This window comes from Stegostoma tigrinum, chromosome 4 (assembly GCF_030684315.1).
Source record: "Stegostoma tigrinum isolate sSteTig4 chromosome 4, sSteTig4.hap1, whole genome shotgun sequence".
NCBI classification, from domain to species: Eukaryota; Metazoa; Chordata; class Chondrichthyes; order Orectolobiformes; family Stegostomatidae; genus Stegostoma; species Stegostoma tigrinum.
Genome location: NC_081357.1, coordinates 42,864,802 through 42,880,486, shown reverse-complemented (window position 1 = coordinate 42,880,486; position 15,685 = coordinate 42,864,802). Strand labels below are relative to the sequence as shown.

At 43.4% G+C, this 15,685-nt stretch overlaps 1 protein-coding gene across 3 annotated transcripts in view; it reads left to right on the top strand.

Annotated features, from left to right (window-relative positions):
* The window catches only part of sgk1 (serum/glucocorticoid regulated kinase 1), a 100,382-nt gene that overhangs the window by 34,284 nt on the left and 50,413 nt on the right, over positions 1–15,685 (top strand). For 2 of the 3 annotated variants that reach the window (XM_048531261.2, XM_048531263.2), the window contains one exon: positions 12,934–13,134. The exons of the other annotated variant lie outside the window; for it this stretch is intronic. In XM_048531261.2, the coding sequence (XP_048387218.1) occupies positions 12,934–13,134 (201 nt within the window). The remainder of the gene's footprint in view (positions 1–12,933; positions 13,135–15,685) is intronic. 3 annotated transcript variants of the gene reach the window in all.

The following is a 15,685-nucleotide window of genomic DNA, read 5'->3' as shown; positions in this document are numbered from 1 at the left end:
CAACCTAAATTAAAACTCAAAATAATGATAAAGGTTGATCATCAAATCTTGTGATCCCCGAGCTGCAGCATTCCTGCAGGTGGCTGTCGCTTCAAAGTTAGAATCCAGGGAGTTGATGTAATTAAAGACGCCAAAATGTTGGCTGTAAGTAAACTTCTCCTCACATTCAGAGATTGCGAAGAAATTACCAGGCAGGCCTTTAAATGCCTCATATAATCATTTCTCATAAGCAAGCAATTTTCTTGTTGGGATCCTAAAGTCAACAATACTATCCTACTCAGCATAGCTGGCAGAGGATCTTGCTCTCCAACTAATTGTCTCTTGGACTGTCCCTTTCACCAGTTCATAAGAACATAAGAGCTAGGAGCAGGAGTAGGCAATCTGGCCCCTCGAGCCTGCCCCACCACTTAATAAGATCATGGCTGATCTATTTGAGACTTAACTCCACTTACCCGCCCACTCACCATTACCCTCAATTCCTTTACTGCTCAAAAATTTATCTAGCCTTGCCTTAAAAACATTCATCGAAGTAGCTTCAACTGCTTCACTGGGCAGGGAATTCCACGGATACACAGCCCTTTGGGTGAAGAAATTCCTCCTGATCTCAGTCCTACATCTGCTTCCCTCTGTTTTGAGGCGATGCCCTCTAGTCCTAGTTTCACCTGCTAGCGGAAACAACTTCTCTGCCTCCACCATATCTATTCCCTTCATAATCTTATATGTTTCGAATTCTTCTGGATTCTAATGAGTATAATCCCAGTCTACTCAGCCTCTCTTCATAATCCAACCCTCTCAACTCTGGAATCAATCAAGTGAACCTCCTCTGCACCACTCCAGTGATAGTGTATCTCTTCTCAAGTAAGGAGACCAAAACTGCACACAGTACCCAGGTGTGGCCTCACCAGGACCCTCTACAGCTGCAGCATTGCTTCCCTGTTTTTAAACTCCATCCCTCTAACAATGGCATACAGAATTCCATTTACCTTTTTAATTATCTGCTGCGCCTGCAAACCTACTTTTAGCAATTCATGCACAAGGATACCCAAGTACCTCTGCACAGCAGTGTGCTGCAATTTTTTGCCATTTAAAACACAGCCCTTTTTGCAGTTATTCCTACCAAAATGGCTGACCTCACACTTATCAACATGGTACTCCATCTGCCAGGCCTTTGCCCACTCACTTAAACTATCTATATCCCTCTGCAGGCTTTCAGTGTCTTCTGCACACTTTGCTCTACCAATCACCATAGTGCCATCTGCACATTTTGACACACCGCACTTAGTCCCCAACTCCAAATCATCTATGCAAATTGTAAACAATTGAGGTCCCAACACTGATCCCTGAGGCACACCACTAGCCACTGACCACCAACCAGAAAAACACCTATTTACCCCTACTCTTTGCTTTCTGCTTTTGCTAGCTCCTGTTGCTGCTGAGAGTTTCACCACATATAGACTCCTTTAATTCGAAACAAGACAGGGCCCTAGTTTCTGTGCAGGTGTATGTGAGGTCTAGAGTGTTGGGTGACATCTTCTTGAGAGGATTCTCCTCCACTGAGGTACTTTCACAATCCAGTAGATCCCCTAGATGTTCTTGGAGAGATACTGGTAATATTCAGATATTGAGTAGAGAAGCTTCCTAAGTCCATCTGGCAGTCCATAATGATCTATTAACTGCAAGCAATTGATGCTTCCTTTACTTCACAACATTGAAGAATTCATCAGATTTTACTCCTCTCTCTATTGGTGCATGGTGCTGTCCAGCAGCAAGGGATGGTGAGAGTTAGTGAACATTTCTTACAGAGAAGAACATCAATGACTGAGCTTCTGCTTGCTGTACACAAGCTGAGGGAGAAGAAGCAACATGAAATCAAGGTAGGGATGTTAGCTGGAAAATATGGGCCCAGAGTGTGAAAGAAGACTCATGAAACAATACTGACAAAAAGGGGGAATTGTATTGGTGCTGCTATAAAGACAGTGAGGAAGCAGTAAGTGTGTATTCGTAATTGTGCATCAGAATAGTAAGGAGTGTGTGGAGTGGAGGGGGTGAGTGGTGCAGAAAGATTGCTGTCAGATATTTTGACGAGAGATTAAGAAATGAGGAGCTGTAATGCTGTACTGTCACGAAATTATTGAGCAAGTTCTGCATTTGCTAGTGGGCCACTTTCTAAACTTTGTCATTGAATAACTTGCTAGCCTATTTCCAAAGCTATTTTGATGTGAACCACATGGCTGTGGATCTGGAAACACATATAAGCCAGACTGAACAAGGATAGAAGTAAACCAGTTTGGTTATTAGCCAATTCCTGAAGACTATTACCAATATTAACTTTTTATTATTGTTTTATTCAATTTATTTTCTTCAACTGTTGAGGTGTGGTTTGAACGTGCACGTCCTCAGATTATGATTCCAGGCATCTGGATTACTAATCCAGTTACATAACCACTGTGCCAGCAATACATTCAAAATATACAGTGGCATGTAATTTGTGTGGGAAAACATTTAGAAGTGTAACCATGGCAATACCGATATCTGCTTGAAGTTCTGGGCGTGCAGAACTCTAAAACTATTTGGTGCTTTGACTGTAACAGGGATACAGTCTGCCCCTTTGTAAAGATTATCTCATTCCATCTTGGACTTTCTCCTTTATTATAATTTTAAACATTCAGTAGTCAATTAGTTGAAGTGATTTCACTTAGCTTTATTTCATTAAAGCTTGATTTCTGTTTGAAACATATTAGATACAAATGAGTAAACAACGTTTGTGTAAAAACTATCATACATAAGCCAGGGAATGAAATATTCAGTAAATATTAACTTATGTTTTTTTCTACAACTTTCTGCTCAAAGTTGACAAATAAATCAAGCACTGAAGGCTTGAATCTCTCCAACAAATGGGGATTGACTCATTCACTGACTGTGAAGTGAACAGCTAACGTAGGTTTGTGCAGTCACCATTTTGAATCACCATTGGTATATAAACACAAAGAATGGATGCTTCCTAAACTCCAACACATCTGTGCAACACAGCTCACATTGCCTGCTTGATCACTTGTCCCCCAGTTACAATCTGAGTAAGATTTTCATTTATGTAGTGAAAACCTGAGGGTGAAAATCTTATGTGAGCCCAACTGAGGATATGTGAAAACGACTTTTGGGGCTAGAAAAAAAAACATTGTTTTTTACATGTGCTGGCTTATATGCCACAGTTTAAGGCACTTTAATACCTTGCTGTTGAATTCCCAAGTATATTTTTTTCATATTTCATTTTCTCCCTATATCTGTTTTCTGAATGTTGCAACACAGTTATAGAGTTCCATCTGTAGCAATCTCTACTCATGTGTGATCCAAGCAATTGCCTTTTTATTTCTGAACACAGATAATGAATACACCACTGGATTAATACTGGTTGGTAGACATCACATTGAGTCTAAGATAGTTGTATTCAGAAGCCACATGTATTTAGAAATGAGAAATTACCCATTGACACCACTAGCTGGGTGCTAATAGGACTGTTTTAAAAGTCTTTTTTATGTGAAAGGTTATTTGATTTACTTGGAAACTAATTAATGGAGACCAATATAACTATTAAATGATTCAGTTCACTTTTTAAAGTCATTTCCAATGATTTTAAATCAGGTTATTCAGAGATTGCAGGATGGACACTCCAGGAAAAAAATTATTTTTGGTGCTAAATACATTTTCAGCTGTGCCAACACACATCAGCAACTGACCCATGCTGTGAAATTTTGTATTTTGCTTTGGTATTCCAATATATATAAGTTATTGATGTTTACATCTATGAACACATTTCACATTTAGCATATAAGTTACTCCTATTTTTTCAATTAATAACAGCTCGATTTATTGAAAATGTACCTTGCCTTTCAGAGAGTTCACCTTTAAAAAATCCATTTGCCAGCCAGTTATCTTGTGATGGGATCATAAGCTATACATTCAGAAATCATTTGATTTTCTGTCATGTCTGCTTCATTACTGACAATGTGTTTTACTGTTTTAAATAAAGCAACCCATGGAGTTGATCAATCCCTAACATGTGATTGTTTAGGAAACAATTATCATTAACAGGACTTGATCAACAGGGGTGGAAAACATTGTTCTGAAATCGTCTATTATCTTGAGTATTCAGCAATCAAGGTAATGAACAGCTGAAACACATGGCTGACAACATTAGATCATGTTAAAGGTAAAAGACAGCCCTCAATGTCTTTGTTTGTTACAGTGTTGGAAAGCACTAAAAATGCAGCTTGCTGGTAAGGAGCCAAATTCCTGTCAAGAGGCCTTTTAAACTCAGTTGAGAAAGGCAAGTGATCAGGATGTGTGCTGGATTGATAGCAAGCATGGGAAGCTCAGAGACATGTTATTTGAAAGTTAGCAAAATTTTCGAGTTTAAGATGGGATACTGAGAACCTCCTAACAAAGTTTAAGTTGTTTGAACAGTATTTAGAGCCATGGTCTTAAGATTTGGGTGTATCCGATGCAAAATAGAAAATGATCATGATTTGTTTAGTAATTGGGAATATTTAGCATTGTCAGGATTAAAAGCTAAGGAACTGAAAGATCACAAAATTCAGACCAGTTCAGAGTTAGATTAAGCTTTCATATACTTTGATTAGAATTCATTTCATTTTGACAGAGCCCTACATGATAGAAATGGAAGAGAAATAGACCACTTCGTGAGCAGATGCAGAGAAAAGGTCTCTTTTTCTTAAATGGAGTGTTGGCAAACAGAATTATTGAGTTAGAGATTACATACACCCTTAAAGTTTCCAGAAGAATTTGTTGAACTTACTGAAGACTTATTTTCGCATCGAAGATCTACAGAAGGACGGATGTAAGCACAAAGCTGTCCTTACAAGTGCATGACGACTACAGGCCCTGAGTACAAACCTGATAGTTGAAACAATTGATAGAACACCAAAACACAACATGACGTGAAATTCCTGGCCTTGTGCATGCACCAAGATAATGACAAACTTTCAATAAGTTTGAGGTATGAGGCAGAAAAGGGTATTGGCAAAGTTAAGTGCATTGTCAGACATGGGACCAAGGTGAAACATACAAAAGAGATAATGGGAACTGCAGATGCTGGAGATTCCAAGATAATAAAATGTGAGGCTGGACGAACACAGCAGGCCAAGCAGCATCTCAGGAGCACAAAAGCTGACGTTTCGGGCCTAGACCCTTCATCAGAGAGGGGGATGGGGGGAGGGAACTGGAATAAATAGGGAGAGAGGGGGAGGCGGACCGAAGATGGAGAGTAAAGAAGATAGGTGGAGAGGGTGTAGGTGGGGAGGTAGGGAGGGGATAGGTCAGTCCAGGGAAGACGGACAGGTCAAGGAGGTGGGATGAGGTTAGTAGGTAGCTGGGGGTGCGGCTTGGGGTGGGAGGAAGGGATGGGTGAGAGGAAGAACCGGTTAGGGAGGCAGAGACAGGTTGGACTGGTTTTGGGATGCAGTGGGTGGGGGGGAAGAGCTGGGCTGGTTGTGTGGTGCAGTGGGGGGAGGGGATGAACTGGGCTGGTTTAGGGATGCAGTGGGGGAAGGGGAGATTTTGAAGCTGGTGAAGTCCACATTGATACCATATGGCTGCAGGGTTCCCAGGCGGAATATGAGTTGCTGTTCCTGCAACCTTCGGGTGGCATCATTGTGGCAGTGCAGGAGGCCCATGATGGACATGTCATCAAGAGAATGGGAGGGGGAGTGGAAATGGTTCGCGACTGGGAGGTGCAGTTGTTTGTTGCGAACTGAGCGGAGGTGTTCTGCAAAGTGGTCCCCAAGCCTCCGCTTGGTTTCCCCAATGTAGAGAAAGCCGCACCGGGTACAGTGGATGCAGTATACCACATTGGCAGATGTGCAGGTGAACCTCTGCTTAATGTGGAATGTCATCTTGGGGCCTGGGATGGGGGTGAGGGAGGAGGTGTGGGGACAAGTGTAGCATTTCCTGCGGTTGCAGGGGAAGGTGCCGGGTGTGGTGGGGTTGGAGGGCAGTGTGGAGCGAACAAGGGAGTCACGGAGAGAGTGGTCTCTCCGGAAAGCAGACAGGGGTGGGGATGGAAAAATGTCTTGGGTGGTGGGGTCGGATTGTAAATGGCGGAAGTGTCGGAGGATAATGCGTTGTATCCGGAGGTTGGTAGGGTGGTGTGTGAGAACGAGGGGGATCCTCTTGGGGCGGTTGTGGCGGGGGCGGGGTGTGAGGGATGTGTCGCGGGAAATGCGGGAGACGCGGTCAAGGGCGTTCTCGATCACTGTGGGGGGAAAGTTGCGGTCCTTAAAGAACTTGGACATCTGGGATGTGCGGGAGTGGAATGTCTTATCGTGGGAGCAGATGCGGCGGAGGCGGAGGAATTGGGAATAGGGGATGGAATTTTTGCAGGAGGGTGGGTGGGAGGAGGTGTATTCTAGGTAGCTGTGGGAGTCGGTGGGCTTGAAATGGACATCAGTTACAAGCTGGTTGCCTGAGATGGAGACTGAGAGGTCCAGGAAGGTGAGGGATGTGCTGGAGATGGCCCAGGTGAACTGAAGGTTGGGGTGGAAGGTGTTGGTGAAGTGGATGAACTGTTCGAGCTCCTCTGGGGAGCAAGAGGCGGCGCCGATACAGTCATCAATGTACCGGAGGAAGAGGTGGGGTTTGGGGCCTGTGTAGGTGCGGAAGATGGACTGTTCCACGTAACCTACAAAGAGGCAGGCATAGCTGGGGCCCATGCGGGTGCCCATGGCCACCCCCTTACAAAAGTAAGCTTTTCTGCAAACAACACCAATTTCATGTGCAGGACCAGTAGTTCTGGGGTGGCAATTACATTTTGCCTGCATTTTGCAGATGTTGTGTATTGTAGATACTGCTGGACCAGTAACTGCTGGTCTCCCAGCATACCATAACCTGATGCTAGTCATATTAGGCATACATTGGAGACAAAAGAGAGATTGTAGCAGGTTGGCCAAGAATCAATTGTGGAACTGAATATGAAAGAAGAGTGGAGTATTACACTTTCTTCTGAACTAAAATCTCAGTTCCCTGCTGTGAAGAAAATAAATGAACATTTAAGAGGAAAAAGCTAATAACTAGCTGAGGAGAAATCCAAATGTGAGAATTACACCTATGACATCATGACATCTTTAGGGAATACCTATTCTGCTCATAAAGATGAACAAAGAGCTGAAAAAGGAAGAAGAGATGAACTACAAGATCTGTATTATCAATCCAATGCTTTGATTGCCAGGTTACTGGAAGATCTGGAGCAACATGCATATAAAACAAATTGGGCTCAGCAGGAACAATACAGAAAAATAATTTTAACTCAAAGCCGTGCTAGAGAAAATGACACATCTGCAAAAGCAGGTGAAGATGCATGCTGCACACAAGCAGGAGCTGCAAATCACTCCTGAGATAGCTATCTCTAAAATAAATGGCAGCTATGATGCTGTAGTGACACTGCCTGCCAATTAATCTGCTGTGGGCTTGCACACGACTCACAAAAAAAAAGAGTTAGGCTGCTTTAATGCCTGCTTCATAACTTATAATACATTTTACTGTTTTAAATGAACTATCCCCTGAAGTTAATCCCTGATGAGAAATTGATTATTAAATCAGTCATTAACATGACAAATGTTACCTCCAAGGCAGTTGATAAATATGCCTGATCGTTAACATCTGTATATCTTTGTTTTTCTGAAAGAAAACAAAATTCAATTTTATTGACATTGGATTTACTTTTCTGAGTAAACACATTAGAGAGAATATTAGTTACCCCAGCTCACCCATTCACATGATTCCATTCTCGCTAGAAGATTAATATCTTTTCTCCGGTTGATTGGCTGCTGCTCATGTCAATCATAGCAAATACTCATTCATGCCTTGGCTCATAATGCAATTTAAAAACCCCAGGATTCCAATCAACAGAAATCCATCCTGAAGCTGCTAATTCGTGAAGTTTCCATCCACAGAAATTCTCTGGTACTCCCAGCCAGGTTGCTCGTAGACCCTTGGAGTAGAATTTTTGGTGCTGGGCAGGTATCTTGAGTTGGAAAATTTCACAAGACCACAGGTCTGCTGTTTATCAAGGGTCCCATCAGGCACAATTTTCACTCTTGGGAGATAGGTAATTTTCAAAATGTCTCTGCCATCTCTAATGGCGGTTTGGAGATGATTCTGGAAATTGGAAAGTGCCAAATCAGCCTGTCCTGGTTCTCTGACATTTCAATGTAGTTTTATAAGTTTATTCCTCTAGCTCTAACTCTCACAAATCCACTGCTCTGTGCCACTTTAAAACCCCATCACACTCATGCAGTCTCGTATACATATATTACCTCATTACCACCTCATATACAGATGTCACCTCTGAAACAACTCATATACATGTTAACTCCATAACCACTCACCCAACGTGCATTATGGGTAAACCTCTGGGACCATGTGGAGACATAAAAGAAAATTCTGATAATTGGGTGGAATCTCACATACAAATAGTTAACATAGAAATAAATTAAATTACCTCAGCTTATCAAGCTGCTTGAAAAGGAAACCAGCCTCCATTCAGGAATGACCAGAAAGACAGCAAATCACCTGGTAGCTCCTTATAGGTGTCAATCAAAATTTGAATTCCACTCACCTCCTGAACCTTTTGAAACTCAGCAGCACATTCATAATCGGCTCAGCTGTAATAACAACTCTTTGAAAATATCAATAATGAAATCCATTGAGGCTGTGGGAACAGATGCTGTCATATTTTTCTGTTCTATATGCACTGTCAACAATGCATTTCAGCAGTGAATTTACTTTAATTAACTGCTATAGTCTACATTTACAATTATAAAGCACTGGAAATTTAAATAACTTTAGACCATGGCACACAAACAGACCTTAACTGCCCCTCATAGATAACAAAGGGTGAAGCTGGATGAACACAGTTGGCCAAGCAGCATCTCAGGAGCACAAAAGCTGATGTTTCGGGCCTAGACACTTCATCAGAGAGGGGGATGGGGAGAGGGTTCTGAAATAAATAGGGAGAGAAGGGGAGGCAGACCAAAGATGGATAGAGGAGAAGATAGGTGGAGAGGAGGTGGGGAGGTGGGGAAGGGATAGGTCAGTCCAGGGAGGACAGACAGGTCAAGGGGGCAGGTTGAGGTTAGTAGGTAGGGAATGGACATGCGGCTTGAGTTGGGAGGAGGGGATAGGTGAGAGGAAGAACAGGTTAGGGAGGCGGGGATGAGCTGGGCTGGTTTTGGGATGCAGTGGGGGGAGGGGAGATTTTGAAGCTTGTGAGGTCCACATTGATACCATTGGGTTGCAGGGTTCCCAAGCGGAATATGAGTTGCTGTTCCTTCAGTCTTTGGGTGGCATCATTATGGCACTGCAGGAGGCCCATGATGGACATTTCATCTAAGGAATGGGAGGGGGAGTTAAAATGGTTCACGACTGGGAGGTGCAGTTGTTTATTGTGAACTGAGAGGAGGTGTCCTGCAAAGTTGTCCCCAAGCCTCCGCTTGGTTTCCCCAATGTAGAGGAAGCCACACCGTGTACAGTGAGTACAGTATGCCACATTGGCAGATGTGCAGGTGAACATCTGCTTGATATGGAAAGTCATCTTGGGGCCTGGGATGGGGGCGAGGGAGGAAGAGTGGGGGCGGGTGTAGCACTTCCTGCAGTTGCAGGGGAAGGTGCCGGGTGAGGTGGGGTTGGAGGGGAGTGTGGAGCAAACAAGGGAGTCACGGAGAGGGTGGTCTCTCTGGAAGGCAGACAAGGGTGGGGATAGAAAAATGTCTTGGGTGGTGGGGTCGGATTGTAGATGACAGAAGTGTCGGAGGATGATGCGTTGTATCCGGAGGTTGGTGGGGTGGTATGTGAGGACGAGGGGGATTCTCTTGGGGCGGTTATTGCGGGGGCAGGGTGTGAGGGATGTTTTGCGGGAAATGCGGGAGACATGGTCAAGGGTATTCTCAACCACTGCGGGGGGTAGTTGAGGTCCTTGAAGAATGTGGACATCTGGGATGTGCGGGAGTGGAATGCCTCATCCTGGGAGCATGTGTGGTGGAGGCGGAGGAATTGGGAATAGGGGATGGAATTTTTGCAGGAGGGTGGGTGGGAGGAGGTGTATTCTAGGTAGCTGTGGGAGTCGGTGGGCTTGAAATGGGCATCAGTTTCTAGCTGGTTGCCTGAGATGGAGACTGAGAGGTCCAGGAAGGTGAGGGACGTGTTGGAGATGGCCCAGGTGAACTTGAGGTTGGGGTGGAAGGTGTTGGTGAAGTAGATGAACTGTTTGAGCTCCTCTTGGGAGCAAGAGGCGGCGCCGATACTGTCATCAATGTAACAGAGGAAGAGGTAGGGTTTGGGGCCGGTGTAGGCTCGGAAGAGGGAGTGTTCCACGTAACCAACAAAGAGGCAGGCATAGCTTGGGCCCATGCGGGTGCCCATGGCCACCCCATTTGTCTGTAGGAAGTGGGAGGAATCGAAAGAGAAGTTGTTGAGGGTGAGGACGAGTTCGGCTAGGCAGATGAGGGTGTCAGTGGAGGGGGACTGGTCGGGCCTGTGGGGCAGGAAGAAGTGAAGAGCCTTGAGGCCATCTGCATGGGGAATGCAGGTGTCCAGGGACTGGACGTCCATGGTGAAAATGAGGTGTTGGGGGCCAGGGAATTGGAAGTTCTGGAGGAGGTTGAGAGCGTGGGTGGTGTCACGGATGTAGGTGGGGAGTTCCTGGACCAAGGGGGAGAAAATGGAGTCCAGATATGTGGAGATGAGTTCAGTGGGGCAGGACCAGGCGGAGACAATAGATCGGCCAGGGCTTAACTGCCCCTCAAGTATGTTTACATCTCTTCCATAAATTTGTGACTCTCATACCACTGATTAAATTCCTTGAAATAACAAAAATGAAGTCTGTTTTAATTCAGCATTTATTTTCAGTGCATTGCACTTCATAGTTGATGGATTCATGTCCTATTGCCTTTTCACTACAGGGAAAATTTGTATCAACTTGAAATGGGATGAAATTTTTGCATCTGGGTCCTCTCTGTCCATTTAAAAAATCTCTGGTAAAATATCAGCTCCAGGAGCATTTTTTCAGCCCTCCCTATAATCTCCTTTTGCCACCGACTCTTGGTCGTTCTGCCAACTTCAAGATTCTCAGATTCCTTCTCCACAATGCTCCTGGATACCAGATGTGTGTCTGTGGCATCTAACCAGAAACCTTTTCTCACCATATATAAAAGTTGGCAAGTAATGTTGCAACTGTGTGAGACTTTGTTCAGGACACATTTAGAGTACTGTGTACAGTTCTGGTTAGCACACAATGGGAAGGATTTGGAGAAGGTGTGGAAGACATTTACTGAGATGTTGAGATAACAAGGTGTAGGGCTGAATGGACACAGCAGGCTAAGCAGCATCAGAGGAGCAGGAAGGCTGATGTTTCGGGCTTAGACCCTTCTTCAGAAAAAATGTTCATCTAGCTCTACACCTTGTTATCTCCGATTCTACAGCATCTGAAGTTCTGACTATCTCTATTTATTGAGATGTTGCCTGGATTAAAGTATAGTAGCTAAAAGGAGAGGTTGTACAAAATATTGATTGTTTTTGCTAGACCATCAGACACTGGAGAGTGACCAGATAGAATTACATAACATTATGAAAAGCAGCAAAAGGTCTGAGTCTGTTCCCCAGGGTGAAAATGTCAAATACTAGGGGGCATAGGCTTAAAGTGAGAGGAGGTAAGCTTAACGGAGATTTGTGAGGGAAGGTGGTAGGTTTCTGAAACACACTGCCAGGGAAAGTGGTAGAAGCAAATATGATAGCAAAGTTTGAGAGGCATTTAGTCAGACATATGATCAGAAAGGGAATAGAGGGACATGAACCATTTGCAGGCAGGTGGGATTAGTTTAGATTAGCTTGGATTAGTTTAGAATAGCAACATGGCCTATTCCTGTGCAGTAGTGTTCTATGTTCTATGTTTTTCAAGGCCTCAAGGCAAAACCCTGTGCTGATAAATCACTGCTCCTGATAATAACTTGAATAATATACTTGTGCTTACGATACAAGAGGGTGTGAATTAGTGTAATTTAAAATATACAATGAGGATTAAGTGGGCATAGAGTCTTAATCTTACAGCACAGAAACAGATCCATTGGACCAACTCGCCCATGCCGACCAGGTTTCCCAAACTGAACTGGTCTCTTTTGCCTGCATTTTGTCTACAACCCTCTGAACATTTCCTATTCATCCACCTGGTCAAATGTCTGTTAAATTTTGTAATTGTACACCACTTCCTCTCGTAACTTGCTACATACCACCCTCTGTAAGAAATAGTTGCCCTTCAGATCCCTTTTAAATCATTCCCCTCACCTTGAACCCATGCCCTCCTAACTTTGGACTCCCCTATTGTGGGGAAAAGATATTGCTATTCACCTTATCCACGCTCCTCATGATTTTATAAGCCTCTGTGAGGTCACCCCCTTGCGTTCTACACTCCAGGAATAACAGCCCTGGCCTGTCCAGCCTCTCCCTATAACTCAAACTGTCGTGGTGACATCCTTGTAAATCTTTTCTGCATCTTTTCCAGTTTAATAACAACCTTTCTGCAGTAGTCAAATGCACGTGACTTGCATGTGTTCATTGCTTCTTAATGTTACTTGAAAGTATTCGATTAACCATGGGTTACAATTCTGCGTCTTTTCCAAAGATTTTGACTTGTGCTCACAGCGAAAGGAAAACTTTGTGTTGTATATAAGGTAGCGTGTCCAGAATTGCCAATTAACTTTGATTTGCAATGACAAGTTTGCATAGTACAACTGGGAGTTGAGTGTTCTCTTCCCGTCTTTTCTGAGTCTGATGCAATTTTATTGTTGTTTCCTCTTCAGACTGAAGTAAAGATAGACTGAATTGGGTGGCCTTGCAAATGGACATTAAATTGTTGCTGTTTTTGGACAGGTCAGAAGATGGAAGAAGAGTGACAGATTGAACCCAGATGAATTGCTGCCAATAAAGACAGACAAATCAGATTCCTGTGCATCTCAGATGGGCAAAGTCCCTAAATTAGCAGCTCAGTCAGCCATGATCGAATGCCATTGTTGCCTAACGAATATAACTCATAAATCTGACGGATCATCACAAGCCAGAAAGAACGCCAAGGTATAGCAGCTAAAGTTGTACAAACCTAATTTAAAGAGTAACTGTCTTTATCAAAATTGTAAGACTTTCTTTTGTGGACTGTGCAACATTTTCATCCTGATGTTACCTGCAACTGATACCATGATGTGGCCCACAGCCAGTTACCAAGGTGTCATAGGTTTGCAAGCAATTTTTAAAAAATATGCTCATCTCTACTTTAGGTGAGCAACCAGTTAGCTTTGAAATGCAGGAGCTGCTGATTTATAGAGAAGTACAATAAACAATTTATTCACAGGTCTTCATAAATTACAACATATTTTAATCATTTGTGAGCAGTGGGCACCACTGGTAGACCAACATTTATTGCCCAACCCTAGTTGCCCTTGAAAAGCTGGTGGCGAGCTGCCTTCTTGACTGTTGCAGACCATGAGCTTTGGTGGTCCCATAATGCCATTAGGGAGGGAATTCCAGGAATTTGACCCAGCAACATTGAAGTAATGGGGATATAGTTCCACATCAGGATGCTCAATGGCTTAGAGAGGAATGTGTAGGTGTTGCTGTTCCCATGTTGCCCTTGTCCTTCCAGATGGTAGTAGTTGTTGGCTGTTGATGACACCTTCCATCACTTTACTGACGTTCAAGTGGAGGCTGATAGGGCAGCAATTGGTGAGATTGAATTAGCCCTGCTTTTTATGTACAGGATATACCTGGGTAATTTTCCACATTGTTGGATAGATGCCAGTAATGTAACTGTACTGGAACAGCTTGTTTAGGGGAGTGACAAGTTCTGGAGTACAAGCCTTCAGCGCTATTGGCTTTATCAGAGGCTGCACTGAGGATGTTACCATGCATGGTAACAAAACGTCTGCAGAACAACAAACCAGCTTGGCGAGCCAACCAACCTCTACGTGCACAGCCCGAGCTACAGATCTACTCCAAAAACCTTCAGCGCTATTGCTGGAATGTTACCAGGCTCCAAAGTACTTGTATCCAGTGCATCTAACCGTTTCTTGATATCATGTAGAATGAATTGAATTGGCTGAAGACTGATATCTATAAAGGAGGAGGCCACTTGGCACTTTTGTCTGAAGATTGCTGTGAATGATTCAGCCTTATCTTTTGCACTGATGTGTTGGGCATTTCCATCATTGAGGATGGGGATACTTGTGGAGCCTCCTGCTCCAGTAAATTGTTTAATCATCCACTACCACTCATAACTGGATGTGGGAGGATTACAGAGCTTAGATCTGAGTCATTGGTTGTGGGATTGCTCAGCTCTGTCCATTACTTGCTGCTTAGCTGTTTGGTGTGCAAATAGTCCTGCTCTGTAGCTTCACCAGGTTGACTCCCCCATTTGTCGCTGTTGCTCCTGGCATGCCCTCCTGCACTCTCCATTAAACCAAATGAGGTAAGTGATCAGTTTAGATGATCAAATCATCTATTTTCATTATATTGGTTGAGGGTGAATGCGAGCAGGATGCCGTAAAACAGTTTTGTGTCAGGGCAATCTTGTTGCCTGTTATATATTTATCCCAAAAATCATGGGAAGTATATAAATTGAAGATGATCAGCCAATCCCTGTTTTATATTGTCACTTAAAGTCAGAAGGCCTAGAGCTCTTCAATTAGAGCCTGAAGTCCTGTAAGTTCACAACATAGAAAATGTCAATGAAATGCTGCACTTAAAAGGTGGCATTCCAAAAATGAAGCACTGCCCCGATAAAGGAAAAGACTTGTTTTCATATAGTGCCTTGCACAACCACCAGCTGCGTCTAAGCAATTTGTGGCTAATGACCTAGCTCACCATTACAGAGTAGGAAATGCAGCGGTCAGTTCACGTACACAAAATTCCCACAAATCGCTATGTGATAATAGCACGTCCATCTGTTTTTGTGATGTTGATAAAGATTAAACAATGGGCAGAATTCTGGTTAAATCTTTCCTGTTCTGCTTCCAAGTAGTCCCCGGGACTCTTTGCATCCACCAAAGCAGACAAGTGGGGCCACAGTTTGGAAACAGGGCACCTCAAGACCATGCCAGACTCCCCCACACTGCACTGCATTGGGCTGTCAACCTTGATTTTGTGCCAGAACATTAGGGACAGGGAAACTACTGAAAGAAATATGGCTGATATGTACAGAATGACATTGCAGTAGCAACCCAGATTTCAGGGATGATTTTCTATAAATGCTATTTTCCAAGATCTTCCATTTCAAGTCAAAGAACCCTGATGGAAATTTAGCCCTTACCTCATCACATCCCAAACAGATGCTAGACCTTGTAACCTTCAGATTGAGGAGCCAGAGTGTTACTCTACAACATTAATTCAATCTTGAAACAAACAAAGAAGTGTAATCCAAGCATTTTTGTGTTAAAATAATTTCCTCTGTTCCAATATTTGTGGTTTTGTATCAGCTGTTTCTGGTTTAGTTAAATCAAGCCATGGGTGCAGAACTATTGATATTATGCCATCTTATGAGAGCTATTCTGTGCATATAATACAGTAATGTTTATACAATTTCTCTATTAATGATAGAATTACAAACATTGCTTTCAGGTTATTGAAGAGTTAT